This window comes from Ceratotherium simum, chromosome 7 (assembly GCF_057802395.1).
Source record: "Ceratotherium simum simum isolate JZ-2026a chromosome 7, ASM5780239v1, whole genome shotgun sequence".
Lineage (NCBI taxonomy): Eukaryota > Metazoa > Chordata > Mammalia > Perissodactyla > Rhinocerotidae > Ceratotherium > Ceratotherium simum.
Window position 1 is genome coordinate 10761792 of NC_141906.1, and position 26180 is coordinate 10787971.

The 26180-nt window shown below is 50.8% G+C and overlaps 1 protein-coding gene across 5 annotated transcripts in view; it reads right to left on the bottom strand.

The window, feature by feature from the left end:
• Window positions 1–3098: 3098 nt before the first annotated feature.
• NAV2 (neuron navigator 2) overlaps window positions 3099–26180 on the bottom strand; it is a 697375-nt gene continuing 674293 nt past the window's right edge. For all 5 annotated transcript variants that reach the window (XM_087433096.1, XM_087433094.1, XM_087433097.1 and 2 more), the window contains 8 exons: window positions 24236–24404; window positions 20933–21168; window positions 18432–18586; window positions 18140–18211; window positions 16822–17018; window positions 15745–15863; window positions 9258–9461; window positions 3099–6523 (listed from right to left, as the gene is read on the bottom strand). In XM_087433096.1, coding sequence (XP_087289222.1) covers window positions 6398–6523; window positions 9258–9461; window positions 15745–15863; window positions 16822–17018; window positions 18140–18211; window positions 18432–18586; window positions 20933–21168; window positions 24236–24404 — 1278 coding nt within the window. In that variant the 3' untranslated portion in view covers window positions 3099–6397. The remainder of the gene's footprint in view (window positions 6524–9257; window positions 9462–15744; window positions 15864–16821; window positions 17019–18139; window positions 18212–18431; window positions 18587–20932; window positions 21169–24235; window positions 24405–26180) is intronic.

Consider the following 26180-nt stretch of genomic DNA (forward strand, 5'->3'; position numbering starts at 1 on the left):
TCCCCCAAGCCCCTATGTACCAGGGACGAGCACTTCGAAATTTTTTTTTTTGGTGAGGAAGATTGGCCCTGAGGTAACATCTGTGCCAATCTTCCTCTATTTTGTATGCGGGACTCCACCACAGCATGGCTGACGAGTGGTGTGCAGGTACGTGCCCGGGGTTCCGAACCCGCACACCCTGGGCCGCCGAAGCAGAGCCTGCAAACTTAACCACTACACCACCAGACCAGCCCCGCCAAGCACCTCGAATTTTGCACAGCCTAAATTTGTAGGGATGGAAAGCAAACAACTCCCCAGGTGGGTTGCTGGGGGCCCCTCCTGCTTCCACCCCTCAGTCCCCAAACCTCTGTGTTCTGGCCACTGGGCACCAGCAGCAAATAACTGAGAAACGAAAAATAATAACTTGAAATAACTTGAAAATGAGAGCCATACTCCAACACAGAGCATATGTCCCAAGTTGGTGCCTTAGCTGAGCCTTTACGAGAACAGTCCAACCTCCAGCTCTGTAGTAGGAACCAGTGGACCCCCACTGTCATGTCCTTTATCACGTTTCCTTCTCCATAAAATAGGTCCTTTGGCCTGAGACAATATACTTATGATTCCATGTATTAAAGCAAGCGTGAGTTGGGTTTATTTTGGGAATGTCTATTCTATCCTGTTTTCTTGAACTATTTGTCAGTTCCTGCAGCAATGCCACACTGTCTTAATTAATGACCGTTGCAATAAGTCTTGACATCTGGTAGAGAAACCCCTCTCTTCCTGTTCTTCTTCATTGGCTGTGCTTCACCCTTTGCATTTCAATATACGTTTTAACATTATCTTGTCAATCCCATAAAAACTATGTTGGGCTTTTGAGTGGGATCGCATCAAATCTATAGTCCATTTTGGGGCCGGCCCCGTGGCTTAGCGGTTAAGTGCACGCGCTCCGCTACTGGCGGCCCGGGTTCAGATCCCGGGCACACACCAACACACTGCTTCTCCAGCCATGCTGAAGCTGCGTCCCACATACAGCAACTAGAAGGATGTGCAGCTATGACACACAACTATCTACTGGGGCTTTGGGGGGAAAATAAATAAATAAATAAATATAGTCCATTTTGGAGGAACTGATATCTTTACAACATTGAGTCTTCCAACCCATAAACATAATATATCCATTTCTTTGCGTCGTCTTTAATTTCTCCCAATAATGTTTCATAGATTTCTGTGTAGAGGTATTGCACATCTTACATTGCATTTATTCCTAGGTATTTGATATTTTTGATGATATTTTGGTATTTTTTAAACTTTTGGCTGCATACAGATGTTCAGTTGACTTTTGAGTACTGATTTTATATCAAGCAAATTTATTCAACTTATTTCTAATAATCTGTGAATTCCTTTGGATTCCCTAAGTATATAATGTTATCTGTGAATAAAGACAGTCTAATTTCTTCCTTTCCAATCCTCATGATTTATTTCTCTTCTCTGCGCTAGTCTCTACTACGATGCTAAGTGGTGATAGGAGGCATCTTTGTTTCCTAATCTGAAAGGGAAAACATTCAAAATTTTACCATTAAATGTGATGCTTTCTGTAGCTCTTGTTTTTAAATACTCCTTGTAAATATTTAAGACGTGCTGATTGCAGGCTTATGAGAAACGCCAAGGCAGAGGATCCAGCTAAGCCATGCCCAGACTCCTTCCACACACAAACTGAGAGAAAATGTTTGTTGCTTTAAGCTGCTAAATTTTGGGGGTGATTTGTTACACAGCAGCAAATAACTAATTCAGAAGGGATCCCGTAATCCTCCCCTCAAAGTCCAGCCTAAGGTTACTGTAGCATCGTGTGGCAGAAGGACATGGGTTTTAGAACCAAAGTGAGAATTCCATTTCTACTATATAGTAAGTAATTTAACATTACTCAGCTTCAGTTTTCTCCCTGTAAAACGGAGCTGATAATACTCTTAGAGGTGCTGTGATTGCGTGTGACAAAGTGAAATTCTCAGTAGAGTGTCTGGCACCCAGTAAGTACTTAAATGCATAGCTCCCTTCCTTCCCTTCTTTTTAAAAAGTCGTCTAGCCCATCACGCCCTTTATCTGTGCTGGTCATAATTCTACACCCGTACATTGTGTACGGGGTAGAATATGTGACATGAGTTGTCAACCATGGGACCAGCTTCCCTTCATTTTGTTGGCAGGCATTAAAAACCACCTATGCTAAACATCCAGACTCCTCATCTCCCCCTGGCTGGGCCATTGTGCACTGCGATAAGCTGGACACTTCATGTCACCCCCCGTTGAGCCAGCTGTGCAGGATCGATTTCGCAGTGAACTCACAGGTTTCACTTCAAACCAAGCTTCTACAATGTTGGTTGTCGCTGTTAAAAGTGAATGCAGCGATGTGCTGTCATCTCCCACCACCTGTGCTCTGCAACGGGTGTCAGCTGCAATGTGGAACGGGGCCCGTAAGATGCGAGGCGGCCCTGCGAGGCAGGACTTCGAGTCAGAAGGTGGGGCTGAAACGCCAGCTCTCTCACCTCTTATAGGATCCTTGGCAAGTTTTCTCTGAGCCTGTTTTTTTCACTTGTAAAATGGGAGTAAGAATGTTCACCCCTTTAGGGTCATTTTGCAGATTATACTGGAGCATCTGGGAAAGCATTTGGCAATTAGTATGTACTCAAAACATTAAAAAAAGTCTTTCTTATGCCAGGGGGTTGATGGGGGGGGTGCGGCTGGATGCTGATATTGCTTGCTACTCTAAGTGCAGTCTGGGGCCCAGAGCATTGGCATCATCCAGGAGCTTGTTGGGAACTGAGAATGTCAGGCCCTACACTGGACCCACTAAACCAGAATCTGCATTTCCACAAGCTCCTCAGTGGTTCCTCAAGTTGGAGACGAGCCTGGAGTTCTGCATTTCTAACAATCACCACACAAGAGGCAATAACTTAGACGAGAAACTGAGAAGAGGTAGGACGCGGATGACATCGTGGCAGAGGTGGGTTTGCAGATGTTTCGGGTTCTCCCAACGTTTGCTGCAACCAAATCAGAATGACTTCCTCTTGGCATGAAATCGAACTCCAAGGAGGACCGGCTCTAGCACAGAAAAGCCAAACCACCAATCTGAATAAATAAGCATAAATTTTATTGAATCATGAATAATTTAAGACTGGTACAATCATCAGCTTTATCCTCTATGACGTGGGGCATGATCTCCAGCAGATCATTGGCAAATCCAAAAACTTCATGACAAATGAAAATTAAATAGGGAGGGAAGCGGTGGAGGGGCAGGGAGGAAGGGGAGGGAGGATGGGAACATACCGTACACAAAATACTTAATTCCTAGTTTTCTCTTTAAAAATGGCTAGAAAAAATTCATCAAAATGCAGCACTTTAATCAATTATTTACAATTTCTATGTTACAATGAAAAAATGTACATCTTATAGAACATATTTCATAAACTGCTCCACTGGAAACAACTAGCTCAAAACAGCAAACTTCCATTTAATATCCACAAAGTCAGATTATTTTTTCCTTTTGAAGTAGATTTGCCACGATCAAATTTGAATACACAGAATTTTGAAGTTTAAGCATCAACAATAAAATAAAAAACGCCCCCGAGATACAACAAAGGTCTGGGCAAATCTCGTTCCTGTCCCACCCCTACCCCACCCCCAACCTTACATTAAACAGTATCCCCATCTCATTTATGGCCTGGATAATTCTTGGCAGTTTGGGAAGAAAACTTTTGGCTTCCATCGGTAACTCAACATAAATGTTGCATAGAATTTCAAACATTTCAAAACTAGCCTAACTGTAGAAAAAGGCAAAATGGAAGCATTTTGGACAGAGCCCTAAACGAGTACAAAGTCACTTTGTCAACGGTGAGTGACACAGAAGTAAAATGTGACCAAAATAAGAAATGTGCACATCAGACAACCCTGCTTCCCGAGACTGTAGGAAGGACAATGAGCTGCGAATCGTACGAGGGTGACACCACTTGAAGTCACCCGTCACTAGTCAGGCAGCACCGGGGACAGAGGTCTCGGTCCTGAGCCTGGACCCAGTGGGAGGGAAGTCTGGGGGAGAGGGGAGAAGAGAAGACGTCATTAAAAAAAAAAAAAAGTTTCCAACAATACTGCAGTGTCTACTCACAAGGTGACTGGAAAAACTGCCCGAGAGGAGAAGTCAATTTTACCTCCTCCCAAATTCACAGTATGAGCGTGTAAGGTCATCGCTGGGAGATCAACTGAGAAGGACCACTCTTCAGGTTTACCAGAAGGCTCAGGGTGTGGCCCGTGGTCACAGGCTAAATATATGGTTCAAAAATTTTATGAAAAACAGAACAGAACAGGACACACTCACACACCCAGATGGCTCACGAAGGCTGAGCAGGAGTCTGAGTTTACCAAGGTTACAGCAGGGACAGGATGGACAGGTTTCCCCAGTTATCGGGACGCATTCCCCTTTTCCTTTCGAGGAAGAAAATGGTGTCATCCAATGTAATGTGAGCAGTTTCAGGTCAACCCTCTTGTGGGAAGAAAGTAAGAAAAAATGTAGAGAGATGGACCTTCAGAAACAGTAATGTAAAAGATGCAATAAAAACCCTGATCATTAACAGAGACACCCCCCACTGGGGTCCAATAAGGATTCTCTTTATAAAACAGAAACAAACAACTCAAAGATTTACCACACCCTGTAAAGAAAACACCAGTATGTTGAAAACACATCCTAGCAGGCATGTCTCACCCACGTTACGTAGACCTGGAGGAACTTTTGCCTTTTCCTGCACAAGACAGATCATTGTCCAGTCAGGGTGTGAGCTGGAGACTGATAAGAACCTAAAAATTGGATTTTTTTTTTCCTTTTTTCTTTTTTCCCATGGTCACCCATCCACACAAACGAGTCTAATGGATGAGAAAAGTCACAGCGACTTGCATTCTCCTAATGAGCAGATGACTTCTTAGCCCTGTTTGCGCTGATGGGGAAACAAAGGACCGGACCCCAGGCAGGCACGACACTCAGAAATGGACACGGTTAGTACAAAACCAGTAAGGCATCGCTTTGGGAAGGTCAGCACCAAAGAGGTCAGGCAAGGCTCGTCTGGACAGAGGCCGGGGCTGGAGCTTCTGGAAGGGAATGGGCGCCCCGCTTGTCGAGTTGCGTCCTGTTGGTTCTGAGGAAAGTGCAAGCATTTCTCGAGGTGACCTCCCCACCCTGGCTGAGGTTGGGGCTGGCGCTCGAGGTGTCGACGTGCGTTCTGAAGCCTCGAGGATGGGAAGGAAAGGCAAGGTCGGCTCATCGGCCTGGTAGGGATGGCGTCCTGGTCCACTTTACGGACACGACCAGCCCCAACCCCAGCGAGGGGAGGCGAGTGTGCAGAACTGTGAGGATGGACAACTGAAAACCCAAACTCAGCAGGACCAAACCAAAACTCAACTCCTGCGGGCCTCACTTTCACCAAAGGACTGATTCTGACCAGGAGGGGAAGGAGAAGAATCTTCAAAATCAAAGAGTCTGAAAGGGGGAAACTCAATGTTGTTTTCAAAGGGGTGATCAGTTCTCCAAGGCAGACTAACTCACACTGTACACAGTGTTGGCAGAAAGAGAACCTGACTCACTCACATCTAAGAAGGAAGCAGACACGTGCTGTTCCGCGTCAGAGCCGCATCCGCTCGCACACATTCTCACTCCTTCACTCACTGTCGCGGGTAAATCGGAGGCTGATGGACCTAAAAGGGGTGGTTGATCTGGGACAGGCAAAATACCTCTCGGGTGAGGAGAGCACCATTTAAAAAACTGAACAGAAAGCACGATTTGCTTTTTCCTAAGGTTTCCCTGCACTGTAGCTCTGTGATTTGTTGAGGGACCAAAAAGTGTCCTGGCTAGCACCAGTTCTGTCTGTGGCCGGCTGGGTGGAAGGGCGGGTTGGCGTGGATGTGGGGGCGCTGGCAGAAGACCCGGTCTGGAGGGTCCGTGCGGGGGGGAAGCCGTGCTGTCTACGTTTCCGACTGCGCTCCAGCCTCTCCTGTCTCTGGGCAGCTCGTGGCAGGATGCTGTTTGGTTTCAAAGCTTCAGGTGGGTTCTTTTTTATATTCTTTTCCTTTCAACAGTGATGATCCTTTCCCGAGAAGTATCTTCAGTCTCTTAGGGAGGTCACAGCAACAAGGCAAAACAACAATTAAAATAAAACAGATGGTAGTGCAGGTCTCACTGTGCAGGGAAGTGGTCCCGAGGCGGCTGGCCGGGGCTGTGGCACCCAGGTCAAGGCTGGAGGATGAGGGGTCTCAGTGTCCCTTGCAGCTCTCAGGCTGTGGCCGGGGGCTGGCTCAGGAGGGCATCTTCAGGATGGTGCAGAGGATGTAGGCGGAGCGGGGCGAGGAGATGGGGAGGTGGGCTGGCTCCACAGCCGGGACCCTGTCACAGAGTCGACTCCAGGGACGAGTCCAGGATGTCGTCGTGATGGCTGTTGCTGTTGGAGTCGCTGTCGTAGCTCTGGGGGCTGGAGCAGTTGGCTGCCTCCTGCAGCCTCATCAGCATGTTCATCTGGGGAAAGAGCGAACAGAATGAGCAGCTTTCAGTCCAGTCAGCCACCCGCCTCTGCGTCTTTGAAGCTCAGGCCCCCTACCCCAGACTCCCCCAGGGACTGCAGCCCACCGTGGCGGCAGCAGACAAGAGCATGGACTCTGGGCCAGGATTCCAGGGTTCAAATCCAGGCTCCACCACTTACTAGCTGCACGACCTTGGGCAAGTTACTTAAACTCTTTGTGCCTCAGTTTCTTCACTGGTCACATGTGAATGATAATCATACCTGCTCTATAACATTATGGTGCGGCGTGAGTTAATATATGCAGAGCACTGAAAACAAAATAGAAAGTTCTCTACAAACAAGATATTTATTTTTATTTGGGAGAGGCATGCCTTACTCAAGCATAGCCCTTAGCCTGGGGTAAGGTGCCAGCCCAGTGTCCCTGCTTCCAGAACCTGCACATCAGCATGGCTGACACCCGATGCACATGCTCCCCATTTGATGAGCATCAAGCTCACCTGTACTCCTGGCTCTGGCTGGAGGGCAGCCTTGAGCCCCCTGTGCTCCAGCTCCTGCCAGAGCCTTCCCGAGGAGGGGAGGGCAGCACCAGCCACAAAGAGAGCCACAGAGAGGCCTGGATTCCAATTCAGGAACCTTTGGGCAAACTACCTAATACATCTGAGCCACCAGCTCCTCACCTATAAGGTGGAGAGAACAGCAGCACCTATTTCATAGGGTTGGGGTAGAAACGAAATGACATGATGTGTATCAGGCCTGGCACAGAGTAAGTGCTCAATAAATGTGATCTGTTATCATCACGGTCATCGTCTGATGTAAAGAAAACAGTCCGAAGACAGTGTCCTTGAATCTTCCCTGGTCTATAGTCTATTGGACATTTTTTGGAAGTGGAGATGGGAAACTAAAAACTTATTCTATTTATAAGTTGTGTGTGTGTTTATATTTTATCTGGCAAATAAGTTAGGAAGATAGGGTCTTTCTAAGGCCAAGACATGGTGCAGCAGGGCATGAAATCCAGCTGCTCACTGGCCAGCTGCCCCCCAGGATGCCCAGCAGGGTCTCCCTGGGTGAGCCAGGCCACAGCAGCAGCATCAGCTGGTGTCCACCTGCATAGCCGTAACTGGGGAAGAGGTGGGGCTGAAGTGCAATGGACAATCCTTGGCAGCCGGGATTATTTATTCACTCATCAAACATTCCCGGTGTACCCACAGTACATGGTCTGGAACAAAAACAAGCAGGTCCTGTCCTCTTGGAGGTCTCAGTCCCATGAAGGGGAGAGATTAGTAAACAAGAGAGCTATCACAACAGAGACCTGTGGCCCTGGGCCGAGAGAAGGGGACTTGGGAGAAGCCCCCAATATCTAACTTAGTGAGGAGGGTTGGCGGGGCTGACACAGCTCACTTCTGGGGGCCTGGGGTTGGAAGGAGAATCCTGCGTAACTGTTCCGAGAACCCCACGTCTTATCTAAACGCCTTGTGTGTTTAATCAGTGACTCAAATATTCCTGGTTAAGAAGAGAGTGTCTGGGGATGAGCTAGCTATTCGTTCTCTAGATATCTTAAATTCTATTTTCACGTAAGCTAAGACCTCATGAGCTTGTGCCCACAAAAATATCCCCATGACTTTGGCTTTCAGCAATGGTTAACGTTAAAAATGGCTTTTTAAAGTTTGATCCTTTCTGCTGTAAAACTATTGTTGTAAACACCGCAAATTAGGTTGTGCATTGGAACACAAATAACAAATCCATTTAAAAATAGCTCCTGTTTAAAAAGTCTCAACAGGACCACAGCTCCATCCCACCAGTCAGGAGGATGGCAGACAACCCACAGCACCTATTATTATTATTTTTTATCTAGCAAGTCAAATTGGTCACTAGGGCTAGAAGAGGAAATCAGTTGTCAGTTAATCCTGCTGCATCTCTTATGAATATGCTCTTTCATTAGGGAACGCAAATAATACTCTTTGCTGTGTTTTTCTTTTCGCTTTAGTTGCCAAGGGAGCTCAGGGCTAAATTTAAGGCATGAGAATGGTCACGTAACATGTGAAGTTCTGGTGTGTATGCTCCCGCCTTCTTTTTCAGGGCTTTGATTTATTCTAATTTTACAGTGTGACTATGTACGGTCCTGCGTTGGCAGCGAGCTCTATGATTGCAGTGTTACCGTCACTGGCCCAGGTTCTCCTTAAAGGGCCTTTAGCAACAGCAGAGTAACCAGGAAGCTCAGGCAGCGTTCCAGACTCAACTCATCTCACTGGCCATGTGACCTGTATTCAGGCCCCCTTGACCTCCGTGAGTCCCTCCTGCCCCCAAACCTCCCTTGCCGGTGCCCTGGGCATTTGGCGTGGGCTTCTGCTCCTCAGCGAGCTCTGCCTCTGCTCAGTTACTATTGGCGAGATCAATGGACCAGGAAAGTACATGATCCGAGGTGGCTCTCAAACCAGAGGGCAACGAGTGGTGTAGGGACAGTAGGTGTAGGGGAATTTAAGGGGAAAAATCAAATTCCTAACCTTTTACCTTACACCAGAACAAATTACAGAGGGGTTAAAGGCTTTAGTGAAAAACTAAAATCATGGGAGAAAATATTGGCAAAAACGTCCTCAATCTTGTGATGGGTCCAGCCTTCCCAGGCAAGGCTGGGGCTCAGTCGCCTCCCTATTTCCAGCCTGCCTTGCATCATGCCCAATATACAGTAGGTGCTTAATGAATGCTGAACTGCTCTGGGAGCTGAGAACTCACCAGCGGGTCTCCTTCAGCATCGCTGGGGGGCATCTGCTTGCTCGTTGACCCCTCCCGAGGCATGGAGTAGCCGTCGAAGCCGACATCCTCGGGCCGGAGCTGCAGTAGGGGAGGCCACTCGTGCTGCTGTGGGCTGGCTGCCCAAGGGTACGTGTCCATCACCCACTTGGCGGGATCCTCCCAGGGGGCCCGCCTTCCATAGAGCTAAAACCAGGCAGAGAAGGAACACTCAGGAAGTGGGCTGAGACCTCTTCTGCAGCCCTGATTCTGCAGCTTTCTGAAAAACCCCCAAACCCAGCATTATGCCTGCCATGATGGAGTAATTCCACTTCCAGAATCCTAAGGAAGAAGTCATCCAAGGTACACAAAGTTTGATGGGCTAAGACTGAAGGCAGCATGACCTTGGGGTCAAGACTCTGGCTTTGGAGTCAGGCTGACCTGGGTTCACATCTTGGCTCTGCCACTCACTCACCGCGTCACCCTGAACTCTGAGCCTAGCTGATCCACTTGAAACATCCCCTGATCTGAAGCACTTGCCAGTTTCTGTGGTGTAAATACTCCCACCACCTCAACGATCCACACAACATCCCGGGATGCAGAGGTGGGAAGAGGTGCTGACCACCAGCTCACACAAGCGGACTCTAGTACCCCACGGGGTGCACCCACCCTCAGCACAGAGAGCGGGTGCTGGGCGTCAACGCCACGGGCAGAGAACACGAACGGCCCTGGTTCCACAAAACCCCATTTCTTGAAGCGCGCCTGACTCTCAGAGCTCCTCTCTAGAAGCACTGGTCACTTTCAGAACAGTAAACTGTTACCAGAGGTTACACGTGGGGGCTTCTCCTCTCTCACGTAGTTCTCAAAATTGTCCATAATAACTCATTTCCTCTTAAAACAGAAAACTATCTTAACACTTAATTCTATAAAACCAGTACTATGCCTCCAACCTCCTTTTCTTAAGCCTTAAATATCTAATGACAAAATGATTTTAGTGATTCTTACTGGCAATTTCAAGAAATATATACCTTCTTTAAAGAACAAAAGCCCAGGCTGCCCACGTCCCGAGGCGAGGCTTTGTGTATTACGTGGCTAGGTGCAGTCTTTACATCTTCCCTCGCTAACACCCCCGTGTGCCAGGGACCGTGAGAAGCACTTGACAAATATCTTGACTCCAAAAAGCAGCATTGCTCCCCGAGTTTCCCAGATGAGGAGACAGGCCCGGGGAGGAGAGGACGTAGCACTGGAATCCGAGTCTGTCCGAGCCCACGCACCGCTGGAGTCCGAGCAGATGTGGCAGGCCATGCTCACAGCCAGGCCATGACGCGCCCCCAGGGCAGTGCTGTCTGTGGCTCTGGAAGGCACCCCTCCACAGGGGACCACGGGGTACCAAGACCAAAGGCTCCTGCAGCACACTGGCGGCAGCGGGGCTCCAGAGTGAAATTACAGCTGCCCACAGCCCGTCTGTCTGTCTGCTCCCTGTGCCGTGCTGGGACTCCTCCCTCCCCCAGTTGAGAAGGGAGTGAGCGCCAGGTGCTGACGCAGAAAACAGCTGAACTCCAACTGACAAACACAAGTCTTTCCAAGTCATAGTCTGCCTCAGCTGGAAGGAATTGGGATCACCTATCCCGACCCCTCATTTACCAGATAGGGAAGTCAGGACCCAAAGAGAAGAGCCAGTCGGGAAAGGTTACAGAGCAGAGCTGGATTCAAACAAGGAACCCAGCTTCCTGGTCTGACCTTTCCCCTCTCTGCCCCTCCAACCAACTCTGCTCTGAACCACTCGGTATCAGCAAGAGCCACAGGACTCAGCCAGAACCGGAGCAGGGGGATGCAGACCAGGCTGTCCACCAGACACGCCAACCGGGCTGGCTTTGCTGTCCCCTCCAGCTGTCTCACGACTGCCTAAGCCACCTCTGATCTTTACATATGACTTCCATCAGGGAAGCTGCTTGCCCTGCCCGCACTGCAGATGGGCCCATCCATCTCTTTCTATCGAGGCTGCCTCCCCCTCCATTCAAGACATGCACAGCCTCCCATGACCTCATCGCCTTCTCAGACGCTAGCACCTCTCCCGTCTAGAGCTCTGCCTTGTCTGTTGCTAAGTCTTCCCTGACCTGGGGCAGTGGTGAGTCTCAGGCCTGAGAATTCAGTCTGGCACTCTAAAGGCAACTCACAGTCTGAGCAGGAAGGGGTCACGTGAAGGTGTGTGTCAGGGAGGAAGGGAACACAAGCAATGGGGGATATTTAGAAGCGAAGAGGCCTGTTCCAGATCAGAAACATTCCTGTAACTTTTAGAAGCTTCTCCCTCCAAGGGAATTCCCTGCGGAATGGAGCTGCCTTTCCCAAGCCAGACTTCACACATGTGACCTGAATAGACCCTCATTTCTGACAGCTACTGCTTCTGTCTCCATCCTCCAGCCTGGAGAAGGAGACACTCAGAGCTGCAGAATAATAGAGGCTGGAATTTGGAGCTCATCAAGTCCTTAGAGAGAACCTGGCCCAGTGGTTTTTAGATACTTGCTCTTCTCTCCTGACCCCACCACTGAGTAGTTTGAGGAACTTTTGGGCTCCACAGAAGCCAGCCTGAAAAAACACTCTTCTAGTCCAAACTTTTCAGACTACAGATGGGGAACCTGAGGCCTAGAGATGGGAGACTTTCCCAGGGACTCAGAGCAGGTTGGGTGATCTGATAAATAGCCCTCCGTCCTGCCCCTTCACCAAGCAGACAGAGGCCTGCTGAGTTACGCTGTCGACTTCAGACACTTTGGCAAGCGTTCACAAGGACGACTCCAAGGGGAACAGGACTGGGGACTGAGTCATAAGACAAATGCACACCAGGCGCATGCAAACATCACCTGCGAGAACACAACATATTTTTACGAGCCTCCTCACTTGCCGCTGGGCATGTTCAAGTGCAGGTGGTAAGAGGCTGGGTGAGCACCGTGGTGAGCAAAGGAAAGATCATGAAGCTCCCCAGCCCCCCTGCAGAGGCCTGAGGGAGCTTTGGGAAGCAGCAGAGACAGCTGGATAGATAGACAGACAGACACACAGACAGACAGACAGACAGGAGGCGCCTGGCCATATGTTAGGAACATGCGGCCAAGACACTGGAAACTAAAACTTGGGCCACTGTGACCTTTGGACTCTGCAAGATGCACATATATATCACACGTGGAGGCATCAACGTGTACACACACACACACACACACACACACTATTCTTAGTGGGAGAAGACTCAAAACTTGCAAAGTTATCTGGTACCCACTAGGGGGCGATGCCACGTTTCCTCAAGGCAAGGATGTGCCTCTGGAGGGGCTGTCCAGAGGCCGACCTGAGGCCTGACTGCAGCAGGGTCTCCCTGTTGCCCACCACCCCGGGGCAGCCCTGTCAGAGCCCATTCTGGGGACTCCACCTCTTCTCGCTTTGAACCGTGGCCAAGGGCTTACCTGCTCTGAACCGCAGTGTGCTTCCTCAGGGCCGCTCCACTCACCTGGCAGGGCCAGGTAAGGAGTAGATGAGCCTGCAGTGCCCAGCACACAGGAAGCATGGACTCAAGGTAACAGGAAGGAGAGCAGGGAATCTTAAATTGTTTTTTAAATAAAAGAATCCTTTTGTCAAATGAAATCTCCTGTAGAAGTCTACTATATGAAACACGATACTTGGTTCCCTAAGCCACCTGAGGCTTCTGGGTGGAGTTCTGGGGGTCCTCAGGACAGCCTGAGATAACCGAGGAGTCAGCCAGACCCGGGATCCAACACTGGCTCATCATACCCCGCTGAGTGAACTTGGGTAAGGGTCAAGAACTCCCGTGCGCCTTGGTCTCTTCGTCTACAAGGTGCACACTGAGCTATTAGAACTCAACGCTACCACGCGCGTCAGGCCCCAAGTACAGCGCCTGGTGAGTAGCAGGCCCTTGGTAAAAGTCAGCAAACTTTCCTTCAAAACCAGAGGCACGAAGAACACACCAGATTTCGTCATGAATCAGCAGGTTCTCTGGGGACTCCAGGGCTCCTCAGGACGATGAGGTCACAGGTTTGGGGCAGGGTGGCTCACTTTTGAGCAATTTGGTAAAATGCTAACTCTGGCTGCCTCTCTGGTGGCTCTCGTGCTCTCGAAAGATTATCCTTCAAAAAACCTCACAGCACAAGGAAGCAACAACTTTTCCTGCCTCACACTGAACTGAAGTCTCATGAGATGGTGGCACATCTCTGTTCCCTGCCCCAGACGGGCTGTTCTACAGCCATCCCCACATCCTTGCAACCTGTGGCCTTGCTCTTGGTAGGAAAGAGACCCAATGCTCCTTTACGATAAGCTCCACCGGCAACCTCTCCAGGACGGGAAGGAAGTTCAGGCCCCACCTTCACAGCCATGCCCACAAGGCCTTCTTTGAAATTTAGGTCCAAAGGAGCAGGGTGTTAGCACTGTCCATCCATGAGGAGGACCAACAAGGGGCTAGAGCATAGTCTCTCCCTCCCCATAGTGCTCCTTGGGCAGGGGAAGCCTTTATTCAACAGAGCCCATGAGTTCCTCCAAGTGTACGCTAAGGTCACTCCCTGTCCCTCGCGAGAAGATATATTTGGAGCAAAAAAGCAAGTGGGAGACGTCAGAGGTGAGGCAGAAAGAGGGGGGAACAGTGCAGCTCCTCAACCTGCAATTCCTTCTGCTGCTGTTGAGCAGTGTGGGTTTCCCAGAGATGCTGGGCATTCCGCAGTCTCTGGAAGCCACTGATGGAGAACAGAGGAGAGAGGTTTATGAAATGAAACTGCCTGCCAGAATCCAGCAGGTGGGAGATGCTTCCATTGGCCCAAGAAAATATGAATGATTGGGTGGCTGTTTGGGTTTGTGGTACTAAGAAATCCATTTGACTAAAGATTAACTTATGGTCAATTTACCCAGGGCAGTGAATTCATCTACCTAGGGAGATTCCACTGCCAAGATCCGAAATCTTTCATAGCTTTCTTCGGAAAGCCACATTTGATAGAGAGAATGGAAATGCTGCCATTGATTAATGATCTTCAGACACTGCCAACTAATGATCTGGGGCTGGTCGAGGGACTGCCCAGTATCTTGCTGTTCTCTGCCCTCACAATACACCTATATTTCAACTTGGTGGCTTGAGTTTGCAGCCTACACACTCCAGTTAAATGAAATACCAGTCACAAGGGGCGCAACACCTTCCTTTTCGAGTTCTTATTGCCCTGAACGCCTCTGAAGACCTTCAGTGCCGCTACATGTCACAAAGCAGTCAAATATTCGCCAGGCTCAGCCAAGTGTACAGAAACGACACTGACTGAAGCCGTTAACAGGCACTATCACACACGTGCACGTGGGTGTGCCCCCTCCGCACCCTCCACAGGCCTCCAACAGCATCTTGTGTCTCCCATTGCCCAGGACGGAGGAAACAAAGCAGCTCTTGGAAAGCTGGCTGCTCAACTGGTTCCTGGATACTCAGCTGTGCGTGAGGTCTGCTGATTACTCCACGTGGGTGCTGAAAGTCCAGGAACTTCTCAGGCTGCCTCCAGGCTCAACAATAAAGCTGTCGCAAGCTCCCATTACTGCTAAGGCCCTGGCATGAACCCCGGGGCTGGATGAGAAGTGAAGGATTTTGCTTTCCAGGCCCTGCAGGGCAGGAGGGACTTGCAGCCCCATGGGCCCCAGGATCACATGTGAGGGGTCCTGATGGCAGGTGGTGAGTGCCACAGCCTGAGGGCTCAGAACCTGGAATTCGAGCCAGAGGCCTGAACTCTAATCCCAGATGCTTCAAGTTTCACTTTTACGACTTTGGGCAAGTCATTTATCTCTTTGAGCCTCAATTTTCCTCTTTTGAAAGACAGAGACAAAAAAAAAATCTCTGTCCAAGTCCCAGGACTAATGCAGGGCTTGAACCGAATAGCAGACGTAAGAATACTGTGCAGGGCCGGCCCTGTGGCTTAGTGGTTAAGTGCGTGCTCTCTGATGCTGGCGGCCCGGGTTCGGATCCCGGGCGCACACCGACGCACCGCTTCTCCGGCCACGCTGAGGCCGTGTCCCACATACAGCAACTAGAAGGATGTGCAACTATGACATACAACTATCTACTGGGGCTTTGGGGTGAAAATAAATAAATAAATCTTTAAAAAAAAAAAAAAAAAAAAAAGAATACTGTGCAAACTATGAAGTGCCATGCACACGCATGCTTCCATTTCTCACGCACTCACTATGCTGAGCACTTCTGACTGGCAGAGTACTATTACTAACCCCTTCTATCAACGAGAGCACTGTGGCACAGAGAGGCTAAACGACTTGCCTGGGGTCACACAGCTAGCAGGCGCAGGGCCGGGATTTGCAGACAACTGGGTCCTACGCTGTGTTAGACTGATGGCCTCACAGGGAGGGGCTGTCACTCCATGTCAGCCAGACTTCTCAAGGAGGAGATCAAGACAACTCATCTGGTCACCAGAACAGCACCCCCAGCTTTGAGGAGGCCAGCGGGTGGTGTGCTCCTCACCTGGAGTCCTTCCCTGACGGCTTCCAGGAGGTAGGGGATGATGGAGTAGTTCCACAAGTCGGTGAACCACACCCTGGAGCCGTCCACGTCAATGGGGCACGACAGGAAGAGCCGGGGGCCTGGGGACCACAGTGAACATCAGTCAGAGCCGAAACGGGGGGTCAGGAGAAGCCAGTCTGCAGCGTCACAGAGGGACCCTGGATTTGCTGAGCAACCACAGCAGTACCAGCTGTGGGTGGTGGGCACAGAGCAGACGTGTGGGCACCCTAACCCCACCCGGGACCTCCCTCCTCGAGGAAATCACCCAAAGAGAGGAGAGGCTTTCTGCAGAAAGGGGCTTGTTGTGGTCTTACGAATACTGCCCCTTGAAAACAGAAGCACACTCAATGTCCAAGAGAACAGAAACGGTTAAGGAAATGATGATCTGATTATTTTGCAGCCTTTAAAAATAATTATAAAAACAGAGTATCAACACAGAACACTCCTGAGACGATGTGAGGTGAGAGAGAATAGAACATCCTGTGTGCACACCAAGACTGAACCACATAAAACGTGTGTGTGTGGACACGGACAGGAAAAACAAGCTCAAATTAAAATGATTATGTCAGGATGGGGGGATGATCAGTGATCTGTTTTCCTCTGAACCCAAAGCTTCAGGAACGTCGATAATATTTTCTTTTATTTTGAAAGCAAAGCCAATCCCACAGGGTAGTTTTCACCTGGGGGCCCTCGGGGTGGGGGCTCTTCACGGAGCCGGCAGTTCCTGCATCAGTCTGGGCTGGACGCATCTCTCCACTGCTGACCAGCCCCAGTGCACTGGGCAAGGGAGAGGGGCAGAGACACAGCCCTGGGGTGTGACTGGCTGGCAGTCTGGGGTCTCTCTTGGGCCGTGATTGTCCCTCTGACCCTTTTCTGTGTGGACAGTGCAGCAACCAGCTGACTTGTGCCTGCGAAGTGCTGTCCTGGCCAGGGCCCCGAGGACAGTCATCTGAGGGGGCCAGAGCTCCAGGAGCAGCACCCTCCCCCCCCCAGCCTGCCTGCTGGCTCCCGCCAGCCTCCCGCCAGCCTCCCGCCTACCTATGGTGACGTCTGAGGAGCTGTGAGCCTCCAGGAAGCGGTTGAGGTGATGCCAGACCTTGGGAATCCAGTCGATGATTTTCACCAGCTCCACATTCCGCACCCGCCCACTGATCTCTGTCTCCACGAGCTTCCGTCTCAGGAACCGGCCAAGGAAACCCTTCACGGGCTCCGTGTGGTTGGCACAAAGCACCCACCTGAGGAAGTCGGGAACGCTTTTCAAGGATGATGACAGTGATAAAAACGATGGCTGACCTCCCGAATCAAAGCACATGGGAACTGGAAGGGGCACATGCTCATACTGAAACTGGACTTGACCTGCCACCCCCAGGAGCCTGGACTTCATTCTCGAGGCTATGGGGAGCCACTGAAGGACTTTAAGCATGAGGGTTTTATGGTCACATCTGAATTCTAGAATGCTCACTCTGGCTGCCACTGGCACAGAGGACGGCCTGCAGAGCGCCAAGCTGCATTAGAAAATGAATGAAGCAGTGTGCTGGGAGATGATGTGGCAGTGAGGGAGAAGGAGGAGGAGAAAGAAGGACTTGAGGGATATTTAGGAAAAAGCGTGGATAAGACCAGGACAGCCTGTATGCTGAGATAGCATGATGCTGCCTGCATGATCTCAGTGGCCTGGAGGAGTTGACATCTCCCTGATAATTACAATTCAGGTCCACTTTCAAGAGATCTCCCTCAGAGACTCCTGCAGAGTGGCCAGTGAAAATGAGCCAAGGATGGCCTCTCACCCTCATCCAAGGGACCAGGCAGGAGAGGAGGAGTGGAGGAGTCAGCTGGGGGTCAGGGCAGGGTGAAGGGCATTTATCGATAATGGCCAGGCAAGCGGCCACACAACCTAGCACGACAGTGGTGAACAGTCCTTCCCACCCCCAGCAGTGGGAGAAGCCCGGTCCAGTGCTGGGGCAGAGCGGCTCACAGCAGTTGCAGCACAAAGGCCCAAGAGACCCAGCCTCCTGGGGACATTCATAAGCAAGAGCTTTCATGGCTCATGTTCACTCGGGACAGAGATGCGCCATTGGTGATGAGCAGGGCAGGCAAGCAAGCGCTCAGCCCCTGCCCAGAGCTGCCTCCTCAAGACCCAGAGTCAGAGACCTGGGTTCAAGTCTCAGCGCTGCCACGGACCGGCTGTGTGACCTCACACAAGTCACTTAATTCTCCCAGCCTCAGTCTCCCCACTTGTAAGCTGAGAATGATAAATTTAACTGCTGGAGGCTGTTGTAAGAGTTACATGAGCTAAGCTGGGAAAAAAGCTCTCCACAACGCCCGGGATATAACAGGCACTCCACAAGCGACACTTTACCTGAAGTTGTGATGCAGCTGCAGGTTGGGAGTGGACGAGGTAGCCTGGTTCATTGTGCCGATTATGTAAGGGCTGTGGGGAAACGAAGGAAGAGGGCTCGTGAGCCAAAGCCAGGCTCGAGGAGAAGGCGCTCACAGAGGCCCGTGGTGCCTGTGTGTCTAGGCAGAGGCTGGCTGGCTGCCTCCCCTGCCCCAACGCTGACCCCGGCCACGCGTGTGCACAGCTCCCCAGGCAGCACGCGTCACGTGACGGCCATCCTCCCGGGGCCCCGAGGTCCAGAGCCGGCCTTTACCATTTGTGGTCCTTGCAGTTGAGCAGCCCGTTGAAGATCTCGCCCAGGGAGCTGACGTGATGCAGGTTGTCCAGGATGATGACGAGAGGCACGTCCACAGCGTTGTTCTCGCTGGTGCACTGGTCGGCGAGGTTGCACAGGTACTGGCGCAACTCCTGCGGGGGCCAGAGGAAGAACAAGTGAGTGAACGCACCCCAGTGAAGACGCACATGCTGAGCCGCCAGCGTAGGAGGAAGGGCCCTTCCTGAGGCCGTGTGGGGATCACGTGCCGAGTGCCCAACTGCTAGGGCGTCAGCTTGGGGCTCAGGGGATGTGGGGTGGGCAGGGGTGAGAAGGCCTGGGTCCTGCTTTCTGGTATTCACTAGATAACAGAAAACCTTCAGACTGGGCAAGAGCACAGCACAGCATCGTTCTGTATCCCCGCTCTGCCACTTCTCTAGAGTGTTGTCACTTTTTTTGATATTTCTTATTATGCTAACCTCCCAGTAGGCTCCCGAGGGCAGGTGTCTTATGCATCTCTTGACTTCCACGGCACCTGCCTGAGAGCCGCTTATAGAGGAGCTCTGGATGAACTGATATAGCAAAGGACTCCCCCCAACACACACACACACACACACACACACACACACACACACACACACACACAAGTATTGCTGACGAGTGCTGGGCAGGCAGACAACCAACACTGCAGGGGAGATGGGTCGACACGCACGGGGGGCCTTGGAAGGTCTGGTTGGAAGGGTAAGCTTTGAATTAAACTGTGAAGAACAGGTGGGGATTGGCTGGAGCTGGAACCAGAATGCAGCCCAGCAGGTCAGGGGTTAGGGATGCGTGTCAGGAAAAGAAGAGGAAGAATAATGGTGCAGTCGGGGACAGGCTGAATTGGTGAGTTAAAGACCAGCCAGAGAATCCAGAATGACTGCCCGATGGTCTCATCATCATCACGACAACTGGCGCGGCCCAGACCAGGCACAGCTCTGAGGGCCTTACACACATGAACTTCTGCAGCCCGCAACGACCCTCTGCGGTGGGCACTACAATGAGCTCCATTTTATAGGTGGGGAAGCTGAGGCAAAAGCCAGGTGACTGGCCTGAGAGCACACAGAGGGTGAGCCGCGGAGCTGGACGCAGACGTGGTGCCTGCCCCAGCACGTGCTCCTCACCACGCCAGACTGTCCTCCCTGCCAGCCTGGTTGCTCACGCTGTGACATTTCCTCTCCTTCCTATGAACACACACACCTGGGCCTCCCTAGTAAGTCGAAATGTGGCTTGCTAGCAATAGAAAAAGCCCGACTTTTAAAGTTACTAGTAATTTTTCCTTCTCCTAGCTCCTTCCCACTGTGGAGTCTCACCTGACAAGGACAGGGCTCCTGGCTCCTGAGACTCAGAGGCCCCCACCCCAACTCAGGCCGGCGGGGTGCGGTTGGTGAGCTGTGCTCTGTATGAGGGTGTCCGGCCAAAGGGAGAGTGGGTGGGGGCTGAAATCTCGCCTGGGCTCGGCCCCCAGCCATGTGCCTGGGGTCCTTCTCTCACTGGCCCCGGGAGACAGAGGGAGCCTTCCCTTACTCACCCGGAGGATCTCAGGACAGTGGCTCTGACCACTTCTCTCCAGTTCTGCCCCTACATCAATCACTTGGGGACCTAGCAGTGACAAATTCCCAGTCCCACCCAACCTGTTGAAACAGATCATCTGGGAATGCAGCCTAGGAATCCACAGCTTCAAGCACATCAGGCGATTCTTAAGGTGGAGGGGTCATTTCCAATTCACCCTTGACTCTCCGGCCTCTTTACACGGGGCCAGCCAGAGTGAATTACCCAACAACACCCACTGCGTGAACACGAACAGGTCTGAAAAATAACTTCACAACCCTAGGCTGGAACGAGGTCAGACTGTCCAAATGTTTCCATCGCTCCCTGTGAGGCAGGATCGAGCCCATTGGCGGGCTCTGGAGACCAAGACTTAGACTGGAGATCCAGCCCACTGCACATGACCATCTGCCTCAAGCCTCAGTTTCCTCCTCTGTAAAATGGGAGAGCGACAATGACTCTCTTGAAGGTACAGCTGTGAGGCAGCCGGTTTGCGGCTCATGGGGCAAGCAGTCTATAAATGCAAGCTGCTGTTATTATTATTATTATTATTCCACAAAAGGAGGTTTCATTTTGGAAAAACAACAGCACCCAGTAGGCACAGGATAAATTCTTGGTAAATTGCAATGGGCGCATCTGAGGCGATTGTAAAGAACTCCTAGCACCGAGCACCATGCCTGGCTCATGGTGGGAAGCAAGAAATGAACTAGAAAGACTTACAGATGGAACTTCTTGCTGGGCAGTTTTGGGCCAAAGCCTTCCTTTCTGCTATCCTTCATGGGGCTTCTAAAACCACCAGGGGGCAGCGCATGGGAAACACTGCTTTCCCATCAGCATGGTGGTGGCATCAACAGCTCTGAAAGGGCCCAAAAGCGAGCCCCAGCTGGGCAGCAGCCTCCGCACGCCCTCCTCACCTTGCTGGACTTGTGGTCCACACTGAAGGTGGCGATGACCCCGTCTGTCAGCTCCCGCCCCTCCCGGAGCACCAGGTACTCCGACAGCCGGTTGGCCAGGTAGGTTTTCCCGGTGCCGCTCGGGCCGGAGAGGATGATCCGCCGGTGCTCCACCAGCAGGGACACGTAGCGCTGCAGGATGGGCTTGGGGATCAGGGACTCGAACACCAGCGCGTCCAGGCTGTTCTCCGCGAGCCCTGCGTGAGAGACAGGGAGTGTTGGAAGCCCCATGGAGAGGGCAGCCCTCTGTGCCTGCCTGGGACGGCCAAAACCTGAGGCTACCCTTTCCCCGGAGCCCACTCACCTGAGACCCCTGCCCGCCAGGCTGGGAGCAAACTGCTGCTGCTCCCCGCCCACTGGCACTGCATGCTCTGGCCCCTGGCTCGGCTGACTTTCCCAAACTCAGATTCACCTCTAACCTCCAGGCCCTTGGGTTTCGTCTGTCCTCTGCAGAATCCCTAAGACGCTGGGCTCTGCTTGCCTGTCTGGAGTTACCATACCGACGGTGTTCACTCAACCAAATGTGAATGTCCTGGGTCTGCCTCCTCACCCTGTTCTCTTCTGCGGGCCACGTGCCCTGGCTGCCCACGCTCAGGTGAACCACGGAGGTATCAACGCTTTGTCTTTAAAATGAGGAAGGACGCAAGGTGGGGCCATTTGACTTGGGATGTGAATACTGTTAGACCTCGGCTGAATGCTACCCACTGAGACCTCGGAGCCTCACCAATATCGACAGGAAACATCTTTCCCCTTCCTGCCTGGAACAGCTTTGTTCTCAGGGCTGTGGGCTTTCAAAGAGCTGTTTTCTTGATATCATTCCCCAGAGAAGACCCATCCAGGGTTACTTGTCCAGAACCAAAGGTAATTCTATTAAAAAGTCACCTCAAGAAAACCAGCATATGTAGGTAAAAAACAAATTGGGGAGCATTCATTCTGTTTTATAATAACATCTTCCTTTCACATAATTATTCACTGCAAACAGACCCACCTAATGCATTTATAAGCTTGTTTCTAATCCCCCCGGCCAAGAATAGCTCCTAAAGCAGTGACTGCTCTCGAATGACCATGAGGAAGGTTCCCAAATGACTTATCTTCTGGATACAGGCCTAAGACTTTCCTGTACTGGGTTTGTTATCGCCTACGTGGCTCAAACCGCAATGCAAAGTATGGAATGCATGGTCTCTTGTCTAACTTAATAATAACAATGGGAGAAAAAACACTAAAACACTTCTCTCCGCATACATGTTGCTATTTTAGTCTTTTGCCATAAACTCTCATGGGAGTGACTGATTTGCAGATGCCCTTGCATCAGAGCATGCGGTCACCCCCCACACGCCCAGACCACTGAAGTGAATCATCTGCAGCTCACAGATCTCTCTCTGCTGAAATCCTTGAGTGGTTTTCAGTGCCTTGACGGCATAAGTTTCAAGCACTATAGGAAAATAGAAGAGTCAGGTATCACTTAAAAATAAACCCACGCTGATCCCTTGAGATGCTAAAACACCTCCACGTGCTGACAGAGCAGATCAGGCTCCACGGTGGGGTGGCCTGTTCCACTAGAGGCAGGTAATCTTGTCACTGATCCTACAGAGGGCTGGGCTGGCCTCAGCCACGGTCACTCCTTTTACCCCTCAGTGCTTGTAATGCCCAGCTAGAATGGACAAGGCATGCTCGCCAGCATGGATGCAATGCAGTCTGAGCCCATGACGTATAAGGCTTTCCTTAAGGCTTCTCGGAGTGCAGAGTTGTTATTTCGGTGTACCTGGTCCCCTTTCCTCATTCCCCTTGTAGGAAAACTCTTCTTTCTTATGGGGAGCTCATTCCAGGTGGTTCCAGTGGGGCTGACCCAGCACCTTCACCCACCCAAGGGGTTGGGCTTGTGACCAGGCTGAGCCAAAGCCTCTCCCTGGTCAGAGTGACTGATTCATTGATGGGCATTGGACTCGTGGTGGGCCAGAATCACCCCTAAGAATTCTCTGCCACACTTTTCCAGAGAGATATTCTCTCTTTTAGGTTCCTACGCTAGAAAGACGAATCAGGGCTACCAGGGTCACTTCATCAGCCATGTGCCAAGAGCTCAAGGACAAGCAGGCAGTGCTGAGCAAGGCTTAGCAGGCCTGGTCCTGACGGCACCGGTGGAGCGCCCGGAGCTGGCTGTCTTTGGAGCACATTCCGGGATTTTCCAGGTACGCGAGCCTATACGCTTCTTTGTTTGCTAAGCTAGTTTTGAGTAGGCTTCTGTCGCGTGCAGCCTGAGGCCATAACTGTGGAATTTCATTTGCCGGCAGGATAAGGTGGCGTGTGAGGCTCCAGCAGTAAAGGACGCTCGTCACGCAGCATAGCCAGACCTTGATTCCTGCTGATAAGGAATGTTGGGGTGCTTTTGGAAAACCTACCAGCCAGGAAACAAAACCTGCCTCCAATAACCCCAAAACTGCACTGTTAAGCTCCAGTCAAGAAGGGTGCCTTACAGGGAGGAATGGGACAACCTGAAGGTTGAGCCTAGCACAGAGTTTATTAGTCTATTCTCCAGGTGGTTCATAAAATACAGGAAAAAGGGGGTTTGCAGTCAAATACATTTGTGTCAGACTGGATTAAACAGCCTTTTTAACGGCAGGACTTAGGACATCAAAGGACAGAGCCTTTAGTGTACCAGAATACTCCTGTCCCCCTGCTCCCACAGCCAAATGGGGATAATGATGCAATTTCCCAGACTTTTTTGGCCACAAAACTTTTTTTTCCCCACAAAATTCTTTGTGGGCCTAGGGTTCTATGGAACACACTTTGGCCTGGAGTTTAACAACTCTGGGTGATGAGGCAGTCAGAAGCTCCTGCAGCCTCATGTGTGGGCAAGAGCTTCGGCAGTTTTTCAGGGTCCTCAGAGCAACTCCTTTGAGCCTACAGCAAATCGTGGCTTCCCCTCTGTGGAACGGGAGCACGTCCAAGACCTGCTGGCAAGAGTAGTTCACTGGTATTGATAGAGCCCTATTTCACCAGGGTTATTAAGATTCCATCATCTCAGAGTCATAAGGCTAATGGGACCTGTTGTTATACAATTTCAGCAATAAACTAAAATTGTTTCTGACGGTGGTTGAAAAAGCTAAAGACTGTTCAACTTGCTTAGATAAGAATAACTAGTTGAAGGGAAAAAAAAAACCCCACATCCATATGCACAAACAAAACTGTGGCCACGGTTTCCTCCGCCAAGTCACAAAACCAAAGCTACCATTCCTGGAAGCTCCAACCTCTGCAAACCCGAGTTACCTTTGACGGTCACAGAGATGGTGGTGTTCTCGCCCACCAGGTAGCCACAGGGCAGCAGCTCAGGGGTCTCGGAGGCGGTGCTGCGCCGGATCTCCCCAATGCTGTAGCCCAGGACACTGTCTGAGTTCAGCCCGAGCTGACTCACTGGGTCGACGTGAACGATGTATTCCTGGAAAAAATAAAACCAAGACCCCATCAAAGATGCAGCCAAAAATCTGCCCATGAGTCGTGTTTTCATTGGGTGATGTACGATCATCTTCTCTCCCTTCTCAGCTGATGCCCGAGTTGAAGTCGATGTGGAACGCGGGGGAGAAGAGCTGACTTTCTACGGGGATGATGCCCAGGCATCACAGGCCTCTTACAATACAGATTTGTTTGGTTAGTGATGGGGGGAACCCTAATAAGACTGAATGTTTAGTCTGGATGAACCAAGCACAGAGAGTTAGGCTGCTTTTTCTAAGTTCGGCCCAAGTCCTAAAGACATCGGGTCTGTGAACGGTGCTGGAGAATTCATGAAGAAGCAATTCTGACAAGAAATCCCACCAGCCCCTTCTTTTGGCCCAAAGACCATACTGATGACCAAGGTAGCAAACCCCAGAGCTGCCAGAAAAAAGCAGCTTTTGAGCTTTCAACAGCAAAACGTGTGTTTAATTGGAAAGTGTTCTCCCTAGGTGAATGACCAAGAGGTTTTAGGTCAGTGAACTTGGGACAAGGGTCTGTGGGCTCTGAGGTGGCCCGATGATGATTGAGGTGGAGTCCCATAACAAGCTTCTACCTTTAATGGTCTCATTTCCTTATCTGTGACGCCCCACAGACTCGTTTCAGCCCTAACTATTGTCTTTCTAACCCCAGGATGCCCACTGCCCATCAGTAGGGGTGAGGTTTCGGCCTGGGTGGCAGGACTGGTCTGCCCTGAGCCAGTCACATCTCTTAGTCACATTTCTACAGACGGGACTGTTGAGATGGTGAGTGATCTTTGGCCAAAGAACATAATTTTCTGCGTGAAGCCACCTGAATCTAGACGTTAGAAACAGACTAGAATGTGCTAGTTAAGTCAGGTTTTGAAGTCAGACCAACTCAACTAGACCAACATGGTCCAGTTCTAAATCCATGACCGTGGGCAAGTGACCCAATCCGAGCCTCATTTTCCTCACCTTTAAATGGGAAAATAATAGGACCTTCCTCATAGGCCTGGAAATAAACTGGGGTAACATAAGGAAAGAGCTTAGCATGGTCTCTGGCACAAAAAATGTGGGCTATGATTATCAGGGGATACGATTAATGAACACTGATGGTTGTTGACTAATTTCAGGTCAATAGAAAAAAACATACCAAAAGCTTCTTTCAAACCACCTTGTGTTTCAAGATTCACCTTGGTACTTCTTAATTATTTCTCCTGTGGCAAACACTCACTCCAATGATGTGATTAGAACGACTAGAAAAATAACTATGCCAACATCCTTGACACTTGCCATTGATCAGATTATTAATGTCATTTGCAGGACAAATCACAGACTCTGAAGTGTTAGCAAGGATGCTAGGCAAATCAAATCAAATCCCTGCAAAATGAAGGATGGAAATCTGATTTCTTAGCGCCAGCTGCAGAACACAAGCTCCAAAGCATATCCAATAAACACAATTCTAAGGTGAAGGGAGAATTTGGACATTAGCACTTCACAGTGAGAGGCTGCAATAATTGCTCCGGGCTGGGGAAATGACTTGCACTGGCTGGCCAACCACTGCCAAGGGCGGATGGGAACAGTCTGGCCAATCACCAGTCTCTACTTACCATCCTCCTTCTGCCCCCTTGAGGGCCAGGGGAAGAGTCTCAGCAACATAAGGATGTGGGCGAGGGGACACGCTGAGAAGTGGCCAGGTTCACGACACACACCGCCCTCCCCCTCCCTAAGCCCAGGTCCCCCTTCAGGTGTAGTGCTGCAGCCAT